This window comes from Pteropus medius, unplaced genomic scaffold, assembly GCF_902729225.1.
Source record: "Pteropus medius unplaced genomic scaffold, Ma_sr-lr_union100, whole genome shotgun sequence".
NCBI lineage: Eukaryota > Metazoa > Chordata > Mammalia > Chiroptera > Pteropodidae > Pteropus > Pteropus medius.
In genome coordinates, this window is record NW_024345601.1 from 4,767,321 (window position 1) to 4,778,082 (window position 10,762).

Genomic DNA, 10,762 nt, shown 5'->3' on the forward strand with positions numbered 1-10,762 from the left:
CCAGGGCAGACTCCCATTGGAACAGCCTTGGTCACGTTCCCCCAGGCCCTCATGATGGGGACAGAATGTGCTGATTAGCCTGGCCAGGGTCATGTAATCACCTTGGACTGAGGAGGCTAGCTTCAGGAAAAGGGGATGTGGAAGTGCCTCCTCTGCGGGGGGTACAAAGGAGCCTCGGCTGTGTCTTCCCCACTGGGCTGCCTGCCCATTACCCCTCACAGAGCTTGGGCTTTTGGGCGACCCATCTGCTCTCCCCAGGGGCAGCCCCAGCTGTACAGAGTCAGCCAAGGAGTCATTGCTTGCATTTTGGTGATAGGAGCCAGACTGACCCTCCTTTCTTCCAGCATCTCCCTGAAAAGATGCTTAGCCTCCTCACCACCTCATACCATGGCCACCCCATAGCAGGCTGTGACACCTCGGCCTTGTGTTAGTGCTACCCAAGAGAGGCCCAGTGGACGTGGGCCAAGAGAAAAGGCATTTTGTCCCTTTGTAGGCCCCCTGTGGAGTCTATACTGGGATTGAGGAGGTTCTGCCCTGCTGAGACTGGCAACTCATGGGAAATGTGTCAGCAGCTACTTCACCTGGCTTCTGACCTTTTCCACATCTTCCCCCAGGATCTCCGAGAGAAGAACTGGAAGGCGATGGAGGCAATGGCCTCGGCTGAGAGAGCCTTCGAGGAGAAGCTGCACTCCCTGACCCAGGCCAAGGTCAGAATCCGGTCTTCTGACTCACCTGCTAGTCAAGACTCGATCAGCAGCACCTGTGTAGTTTAGCAAACCATAAAATGCACTAACTGCCTGCAGAGCAGCCTTGGCCCTGGAGTTTCTCAGAAATCCACACCAGGGCCCCTCCAAGAGCCTGGCATACAGAGTGCCTCAACTCCTGCATCTCCCTCCTTCCCTTTTTCTCTTTCTCTCCCCTCCCTTCATTTCTCCCTAAGACAAAGAGGGAAAATGTACCCTTGGTTGCTTTTACTCAGCTGGGCCCTTTGCCATCAGGGGACAGAGATAGAGGCTGTGCGGGCTCTGAGCCCACCTGGCTGCTCCACCTGTTAGTGAGCTTGACATTAGGCTGTCTTCAAAACTCTGACATTTTGTCTGATCCTTCTGGTTTCTCAGGCCCTCTGAAATCCTGGCCAAGTAAGTTCTATGTTTGATCTTTACAGTAAGTCACAGAAGGGAAGGACATCTTTAGCACACTCTGGTCCTGAAGTCCACATTGGTCCCATGCTCCATGCAGCCCAAGTTGAGGAGAATGTAGGCATCTCAGTGTCTGGGTTCCTCACGTCACCTCTGGAGCCCTGGGCCAGAAGCTAGTGCTCAGGCCGTGGCTGGGGCATGTGGCCTACAGCAGCAGCAAGTAGAGGCCTCACCCATTCCATCTCACCACACATTTCTATCTCTGATGAAAGGCCCCAGGTGGCGCCCCCCTGCCCCCATCACCCCAGCTTCACTGATGCAGAAGAAATGTCTGTCCTGTTATTGAGAGCTTTGCAGTGACTTTCATGAGCCTCCCAGGAAGCCCGAAGGTTGTATGAGAGAGAGGGCCCCAAGACAAGGTGGGAGGTGGAGGGCTGGCCTCTGTCTAGTTGTGGCAGCTATACTTAGACTCCCCAGAGTGACCTTGGAGTCTTTCTGTCACAAATGCAAAATCTGTGACCAGAGATGTCATCTGACTTGCTTGTGGTCATGCAGCCAGATAAAGACAGGAGGTGGCCTCCAGGTCCTCTGGTTCTGGCCTCGAACTCCCACAACTGGGGGCCTGAATGGTGGTCACAGGTTAGGAGGTCCTTGGCAGGCCATTGGCATTGTCTGTGAATCAGTAGGTGAGCCAAGAAGGATCCTTTTCTGAGACCCAAGTCCAGACCATGTGGGTTCTGTGTTCAGGCAGGGCATCCATTTGTCAGCTGTCCATATGTGTGTTCTAGAACATTGCATGTTGGCTCTTATTCAGTTGGAGTTCCTCATGCTGCCCTTGGGGCTCAAGCTGGGGCTCAGGCTGTGCTGAGATTATGGGGGGCTGGCAATAGGCTCACCCTGCAGAGAACAGGCTATTAGGGAAAGAAAGACCTTTTAGCTAGAAATCTGCAGCCACCCCAGCCACCCCCCAGGCGTGGAGAAGGGATGTGATCTGTCCCCAGCAGACGCTTCTGTCCTAGATTTGACTTTATAGCTCCTTTGGGCCTTCTTCCATTCCTTCTTCATGCTTTGAGTGGGAGCCTCAAGGAGGATGGATGGGGGTGCTGGCCCAGAACGCATAGCCACAGCATGGAGTCACACTTTGGGAGAGATGTGACCCCGACCAAATTTTTATCCCCGCTGGGTTGGTTTCTGCTTTTCATTGTGAGAGGACTGGTCTTCCCTTTCTCCCTCCCTCCAAGGTTGCTGGGTCCGGTCACTCCCAGCCAGCAGTAGCTCCTAACTCGTGGCTACAGGGGTGGTCAGAACTGGCTACTGAGGCTAAACACCCACCCGCCCCCCAACCCCTTCCCAGTCAGCCCCACAGAGCCACCTATCTTCTTTGATTCTTGTCCTTCTCCCTTCCTGGGGGTGAATACCCTAGCATTTCCAGGGACACTCCCTGGGGGTTGCCTTAAACCATCACGTCTGAATACCGTCTTATCCCCATAGGAGGAATCAGAGAAGCAGCTCAGCCTGACTGAGGCACAGACCAAGGAGGCCCTGCTGGCTCTGCTCCCTGCACTCTCTGACATTGCCCACAAGGTAGGGAAGGTTGCTCTCTGGGACCCTACTGCTCACCCAGAATGTCACTGGACCCATTTACACATTTTTGTTGCAGAATTATGCTGAGTGGCTCCAGGAACTCAAAGAGAAAGGCTCAGAACTGCTAAAACAGCTGCCAATAAACGCGGAGCCCTCCTTGGTAAGCATGGCATGCACTCGCTCTCACAGGGCTGTCACTTGCTCTCTGGTCCCCAGGAAGAGGTGTCCAGAGTTGTTTCAGCCGGAGAAACCCTGTGCTTGGCTAAGCAGATCTTTATTCTGCCCTGTGCCCTCAGGACCTGGCCTCCAAGCTGAGGGAAGCCGAGGAGACCCAGGGCACCCTGCAGGCAGAGTGTGACCAGTACCGCACCATCCTGGCAGAGACGGTAAGACATGAGGACCGCAGTCTCCAGCTAGGCTTTTGGCTGGGCATCTTGTAGGGCGCTGTTGGGAAAACGAGCTTTCAGGGCCTGCAGGGCAAGAGGCAGATAGTGGTGTAGAAGAGCCCACTGTGCCCTATGTAAAGAGCTCTGGGTTCAAACACTGGTTCTTTGGTACCCTGGGCAAATCTGTGTCCCTCTCTGGGCCTCATTTTGTTGGTTGAATGGTAAAAGGGCAGAGTAAGGGGCTCAGATCTTTGTTGCTTCTAAGCTGAGGAGAGGGCTGAGTTGAAAGTTTGGGGCTACTCTCAGGGAGATGGAGAGACTTGGTCATAACAAGGAATAGTCTGGGGAAGGAAAGAAAGGCATGAGCATTTGGCTGACAGCAGGCTTGAAGCTGTGTTCTCTGTGACCCCAAAAGTAATGCTGGGTCCAGCCTTCCCACTCTGACCCCATCCTGTGCCCCTTGTTCTGGGCCAGTGAGTTGGGCATTAGAGGAAAACTCAGCAGAGATGAGAGTCCCTATGACTTCATTTGGGTCACGGCCCTCATTCTCTTGTGTGGCCTGCAGCCTTCGTTCACACACTGGCCAGAGGGCCCCACTCCAGGACCATGGTCCACCTTGCTCCCCATGTGACACTGACAAAATCAGCCAGGCAGTCATCACAGGGGGGCCGAGGGGACAAGAAGACGCAATTGTATGTTTATGTGGGGTGGGTCCTCCACGGAGAGGGCCCTGCCTCAGTGCCCATTCCCCAGGAGGGCATGCTCAGAGACTTGCAGAAGAGTGTGGAGGAGGAGGAGCAGGTGTGGAAGGCCAAAGTCAGCGCCACGGAAGAGGAGCTCAAAAAGGTACAGCCTGGGCCCTCTGACCTTCCCCAGGGTCCAGCGATACAAGCATCGCTCCAGGGTGTCCACCTTCCCTCGGAATTCAAACGTAACTTAAGACAGACAGCTGGGAAATCCAGGGGGGATCATTTGGGAGATAGTCACATTGCTGGGTTTTGGTGATGTCATATTTATATGGTGATTACAGAATGACAGCTGACTCCTCAATCTCAAGGAGACCCCCTGCCCCATTCATCTCCAGAAAGAGGCTATTGTGTCATGCCTGGAGTGGGTGGGTACCATGGAACTTCCTGAGAGATGGGGCTCATATTTGACTTGAGGCCTTCTCTTTACTTTGTAGTCACGGGTCACAGTGAAACATCTCGAAGAGATTATAGAGAAGCTAAAAGGAGAACTTGAAAGTTCAGATCAGGTATGTGTGGGGGCTATGCTCAGACAACTACTTTCCTTATTACAGAGAGACATTATTACAGAAGCCGTGTTCGTTATTTTCCCTTGTGGACCACATGTCTTAAGAAAACCTGGAGGACCTTGTCATTCCTATTTTTCCTTGAGAGCCATTTGCAACATGAGTAGCCTGGGACAGTGTGGGTCCTGTATAGAATGCCCTGTTAAACAGTGGCTTCTGCAGTGACCTTTTGAACCATGGGAGCTGTGTGAGGTGGCCTTGCTGCCCTCTGCAGTCACACAGTCAGCCTGGGCCTTAGAGAAAGTGCCCCTGGTATCCACCTAGCAAGTAAATCTAAAAGCTCTCCTTTCCCTGGCTCCTGAGGTCTGAGAACACGTCAGGACCCAGGAGTGCTGGAGCTTGGGTACCATTTTCAGTGAGGGGTTCTGTTGCCATGGGCTCATTTCTGCCTGGCCTTTGTTGGCACCATAGCTGATAGGGCCGTGGAGGTCTCCCAAAGTTGGCCACACTTGTTGCCCCATCGCCCTGTTCCCTGCTGGCCAACTTGAGGCGTCTGACATGTGCTTGTGCATGTGCATGTCCAGGTGAAAGAATACACCTCACATCTGGAAGCAGAGCTGGAGAAGCACATGGCTGCCGCCAGTGCTGAGTGCCAGAGCTACGCCAAGGAGGTAGCAGGGGTGAGTCTCCCAATGGGGTCTCAGCCTGCCCAGAATTGTTCCTCAGCAGCTGTGGTTAACTTGAGCTCAAAGTCCCAGTTCTCAGGCTTTACTCTAGGTCTTAGGCCGGCCATCCTGAGGAGGTGTCACGGGCAGATTTCAAAAAGGCAGCCTGGCTGACAGGGCAGGGGTGAAGTCACATCACCCTCACAGCAAGAGAATTCTCCATCTGGCTTAGTGACACCGTTTCTGTGGGGAATGAATTTGAATCTGATCCTGTGTTCTTACTTCGGAAGCAGAAAGCACAAACCTGGCACTGCCAATTCTGGTTTGATCTCAAACTTTTGGCCTTATTTTGCGAGATAATCTAGAAACATTTGTAAAGGACCCAGATGAGGTGCAGTGAATGTCAGCCTTCCTAAGTCATCAAAAAAGACAGGAGCTACCAGAGGCCCGGGAGTCCATGCCTGCTCTGCCTTGCAGTTTTCTCAAGGGGTTGGGTTACACGGATGTATTAGATTGTGTGTTTAGGTGCTAACTCACAGGAGCTGGTTTTCTCTTTTCTCTCCTTTTCCCCTATCACCTGGGTCTGTTTTCTCCCCAAGTTGAAGCAACTTTTATTAGAATCTCAATCTCAGCTGGATGCAGCCAAAAGCGAAGCCCAAAAACAGAGCAATGAGCTCGCCTTGGTGAGTGAACCTGGGGTGGGGCAGTGGCTTGTGACATGGGTGTGGGTGTGTGGGGGTGTGTGTGTGTGTGTGTGTGTGTGTGTGTGTGTGTGTGTGTGTGTGAGAGAGAGGAGAAATTTCCAATGTTCTTTTATATCCCTGTCAAAGCGTAATGCAATTGTGACAGGGCATGTGCACCGATTTGGTATTTGGACCAGGCTTTGATCAGTCTGTGCTGAAGGGGCTCCTTACACGTTTGCTCAAAACTCCAAGCTGGGCCCATGGCTGCCAGGACCAATGCACTCAGGCCCTACCATCCATCTTCCCTAGTACAAACTGGTGCCTGGCCACAGTGCTGGGAGCTCAGGGTGGTCTGATCCCTGTGAGCCCAGTGTCACCTGGGGCCTTTCTGGGCCTCACTGCTCTCTACCCCATGGCTGCTAGCACGAGCCTTGCTCTGTGTGGGACTTGGGCCTTTTCTCTCTGTATTGGTGGCTGAGACTAGTTTGGTTCAACCACAGGTGGGGAGGGAGACCTGCTATACGCCTAGCAGTAGTAGACTTGCAAAGCTCCCTACTGTGCAGGTGGCCTCTGGGTCTTTCCGGTTTTCAGCCTTGGTGTCTGCTTACAGTCTCCGCTCCTTGGCAGGGTCAGCCTAGCTGACAAGCGGGGACCCACTGGTCCCTATACCACCTCCAGGCTGGGGATGCAAATAGCAGCCCGTAAGGCCACAGATGTGTTGTGTTTAATCTGCACAGTCTTTTTTTTTTAAATCTTGAATCAGTTGTTAACATTTAGAAATTGGGAGATTTTCAGTAAAAGTGGATGTGACCGGTTTTCTGTGAGGAGACTGAATGAAGGTCTGGTGCGTGGGCTGCCATTCCCACAGCAGCATCACTGAGCCTCGAGCAGCCCCCTGCATGGTGCATGCGCTCCTGGAACCATGACACCAGAGGATAGATGCTGTCCAGACAGAGTCACCATCTGAGCCAGGGGGCTACTACCCACCAAAGCCAGGTCTGGGTGACAGGCCCCAGAGGCACTGCCCCAGGCATGGGGCACATGTGAAGAAAACTCCTCTGAGTATCTTTATCACTGGCCTGCACAGTTTGGTTTTTGCCTTTAGCGGTTGTCAGGAGAGAAGGAAGCAAGAGAGTGGGCCCCTCACTCTCGGGGTTCCCCTTGGAGTAGCATCTTTTGGATAGGGCCTGAGATTACCCACATCCCCTGGGGAGCTCATGCCATGGGTCCTGACTGGAACCTTTACCTGAGCTTAATGGCTGACCAGATTGAGGCTCAATAGTCTGGAGGCTTGGGGACCACTGGATGTGCCATCTGCTCCCAGCAATGGAGTTCAGGGTGGGAGGACCTTATTAGGCAACAGTATCACTCATAATCTTCCTGTACCCAATAAAGGGCTCTGAACAGTGGACTGTGTCTAGAAGAAGGAATCCAGGACATAGTCAGTGTTGTCTGTGCTGAGCCTGTTGGCTGCCTCTTATTCCCTTTTGGGTTCCTTAGCTTTGTATGTGCTGTGTCCATCAGGGGTCACCTTGCTCCTGGGGAGAGCTGCATGCAGGCTGAGCTTAGGGCAGAGCACATGGGTCAGGCCAGCCCAGGCCCTTTGTTGGCCTAGGTTAGGGGTCGTGGCATTGGCCCTACTGCCCCAGTGAATCTGTGTGGGGACTCCAATACAGATCAGTTACCAAACCAGGTCCCCTGTAAGGGCTTTGGTTATTGAGAGCATCTGGGTCCTCCCAAGGAGGTCTGTATGGTGTGTGCAAGGTGGGCATGCTTCCAGCTGAGTGTTTGCACAAACCCACTCCTCCCTATTTCAGGTCAGGCAACAGTTGAGTGAGATGAAGAGCCACGTAGAGGATGGTGATGTAGCTGGGTCTCCAGCTGCTCCCTCAGATGGCCCCCCAACAGAGCAGGACCCTATCGAGGTTAGGGCGGTGAGCCAGTCCTCAGATGTCTGTCACTAACCACCCTCTCCACCCACCTCCACCCTAATCAGAGCACAGAGATGGCAAGCCTCTGTCCTGGCTAAACACCTGCTACTTGCAGCATCTACTTCTTTCTCTCTCCACCCCACTCTATCCAGATTCCCAGGTGGGGGTCACCTAGGTTCTGAGGAAGCCACAGAGGAGAGGAAAGGGCATGGAAGGTAGCCAGGTGGGGAGTTATTAAGAGGCTCCATCCTAACAAGTAGGGAAGAGACTGGAAGAGGGAGGCGGGGTAGCCAGGTCTGCAGTTAGGGATCTGATCTTACACTGTGGCCCTTGCTGGGATGTCACTAGCAGGGTGCTTGCTCTCTAGACTTTTGACCCAAGTAACTGCCTCTGGGAGTCATCACTAGGAGGCAGAGGCCTGACACCAGGACAGCAGTGAGGTTGTTGTTGGGTGGGGATGCCACTGTGGGATGGCTCTGAGGCATCCTTGTCTTGTGGGTCTCATTAAAGGTGCCTGAGGTCAGAAGTCCCAGCAGCATCTCCTTCAGCCACACAAACTTTTATGCCCAGAGGCTGAGGCACCATCTCCCCAAAGGGGGAACTTTGCAAATGTTAGCTGGCAGGCAGAGGCCACTCCAGCTGGTCAGAGGCAGGGAAAGGCGGGAGCACTAGAAGCAGCTAGAAGATGGAGCCCCGCTGGTCCCAGCCTGTTTAGGAGCCCTGGGCTCCTAAGAGGGTCCTTCACCAGGTTCTCAAAGTATGTTTGTGATATTCCCATGCAGCTGAAAACACAGTTGGAGCGGACAGAAGCCATCCTGGAGGATGAGCAAACACAGCGGCAGAAGCTCATGGCTGAATTTGAGGAGGTCAGACCCTACCCAGGAGACCCTGAACCATTGGCTGTGTCAGGGATGGTGGGGAATGTGGCCCAGGCTGGTGGGTGTGGGTCTGGAGGGTGTCTCCCAAGGTAGTGGTGTTGTACAGTAGGTCACCTGCCTCCTGTCTATAGTGTTGAAATGTTGTCCCTTCATGCTGGGTGCTTTCCCATCCCCAAGCGGGCAAGTTGGGTTGGTGGGGTCAGAACCCATGCCTTGACCCCGCTGCCCCTTCTCTGCCAAGGCTCAGAACACAGCGTGTCGGCTACAGGAAGAGCTGGAGAAGCTTCATACCAGCCCCCTTGAGTCTGCAGAAGCAGAGGTGGCCACGCAGCTGAAGGTAGAAGGGTGGGCTCTGCTCCAAAGCTTGAGCAGGGCCAGCTCTCGGCGCTCACTTCCTGTTGTCACCATCTGAGACAGGAGTGGGAAAGGAGCCATCTTGCAGCCCCTTGAGCAGGGTCCAGACTACTTGGTGAAGGGTTGTGAGGGCAGTCCTTAAACTTCTAGTGTCATACACGGCAGCCACTAATCAATGTGGCTATTTAAATTTAAATTGAATAAAACGAAGTTTAATTCCTCAATCACGGTGGCCATACTGCAAGTGCTCAGCAGCCACCATGTGTGTTGAGTGGCTCTAACATGGGCTCTTTGCTCCCAGCCATCACTCCTTATCTCTGGGTGACCAGGAGACAGCATTCTCCCGCCCTCAGAGGGCTCCCAGTTCCTGGGGCATTGGGCCTCATGGGCATGGCCAGGTAGCCTTTCTGATGTGTGACACATGAAAGCTGATCCCCTTCAACCCTCTGACCCACAGGAGAGACTAGAAAAAGAAAAGAAGTTAACGAGTGACTTGGGACGTGCTGCCACCAAATTACAGGAGCTTTTGAAGACGACCCAGGAGCAGCTGGCAAAAGAGAAAGACACAGTAAAGAAGTTGCAAGAGCAGCTACACAACACAGTGAGTATCGTGGCCACAGGGCCACTGGCTCACTCCAGAGTTTGCTGGGGAGGGCTGGGCATAGTGCTGGGAACCCCAGGACTCCTGGGAAGCAGGACAAATAGGAGACACAGACTTGGGACAGGAGGTGTTGGGGACAGACTTCTGAAGGCAGCATCAGGACATGTAGCACTCACCCTTCTATGGCTCCCCTTAGTGAGAAACATGTCTCTGACCAGCCCCCCACCCCCCACCCCCGCTACCAGCCCAAGTTCTCACTCTGCAGCCTGTGGGACTAGGGTCCTCACTCAAACTCGGGGCTCATCTCCTGCCAACCCTCAGGTGTCTCCTCCAGCCCTAGGAGTCAGCTCTGGTTCTCCAGACATGCTGGGTGTTCTCTGAAGGGCTTGGAGTGGTGTGGAGTGTTAATCCAGGGGATACTGGTGATCCCTAGAGGTTGGGGTGAGTGCTCTCTTTGGTTCCTTGGCCCCAGCCTCTCCCTCTCTCTGCCCTTCACAGGAGGACGGTAGTGGCGCAAAGGAGGGCACCTCTGTCTGAGTCGCCTCTGGAAAAAGAAGTTACTATTCAATTTACCAAAATGCCTTATACATTCCTTATAAATAAACAAACCAACACAGCGTTCGTTATCCAGGCCCAACTCCAGTGGCTCTGAGAGAAGCCCTTAGAGACGAGAATCTCTTAGAACCACACAAATCTTCCAGACACCCCGTTTGTAAAAGAACCTCTGTCACATTTCGATAAACACTACTCCCCGGGACCAGCCCTGGACCACCACCGAGCAGACGCCAAAGCCCTTATCAACTGTGTGTCAGACCCTGGGATGTGTGTTGAGGAGGCCGGGACCCTCTAGCTCTCTATATGTCAATCAGTGCAATTGTTTTGTCTTTCAGTGGTGTGGGAGTTGGGAGGCGGGTGGACCAGGGTGAGTTTCAGGCTGTGGCACAGACTGGAGGGGCCCAGCCCAGCCCAGCACAGCAAGGCATCAGCCCCTCACCCCTGGAAGAAGTCGCCAACTAGAACTGATGTGTGACCTCCTGGATGTTAATGCCATTAAAACCAACATTGTCGCCCGGCACTGTAGTCTCGTGTACTCTTCTGCTGGGGCTCCTCCACTGGCAGCTGTGCCTGGAATGAGGAACGAATTGGGGCTGGCTCCCTTAGGAGAGAGCAAGTGTGGTTTTTGGTTTCTCAAAGTCAGGGAACCAACAGTTCTGCCTAGAATGGGGGCGAAACTCGTTGCATCCCGGTCCCAGCGCTTTTCCCCATCGTGCCACTTAGACCGCAGTGCC

At 53.6% G+C, this 10,762-nt stretch overlaps 1 protein-coding gene across 1 annotated transcript in view; it reads left to right on the plus strand.

Annotated features, from left to right (window-relative positions):
• RRBP1 (ribosome binding protein 1) overlaps positions 1 to 10,548 on the plus strand; it is a 63,914-nt gene extending 53,366 nt beyond the window's left edge. The window contains 13 exon segments of the mRNA XM_039874439.1: positions 615 to 707; positions 2,631 to 2,723; positions 2,800 to 2,883; positions 3,020 to 3,109; positions 3,863 to 3,955; positions 4,293 to 4,364; positions 4,946 to 5,041; positions 5,626 to 5,709; positions 7,527 to 7,634; positions 8,423 to 8,506; positions 8,760 to 8,855; positions 9,330 to 9,473; positions 9,972 to 10,548. Of these exon segments, the coding sequence (XP_039730373.1) occupies positions 615 to 707; positions 2,631 to 2,723; positions 2,800 to 2,883; positions 3,020 to 3,109; positions 3,863 to 3,955; positions 4,293 to 4,364; positions 4,946 to 5,041; positions 5,626 to 5,709; positions 7,527 to 7,634; positions 8,423 to 8,506; positions 8,760 to 8,855; positions 9,330 to 9,473; positions 9,972 to 10,010 (1,176 nt within the window). The 3' untranslated portion in view covers positions 10,011 to 10,548.
• The last annotated feature ends 214 nt before the right edge of the window (positions 10,549 to 10,762 follow it).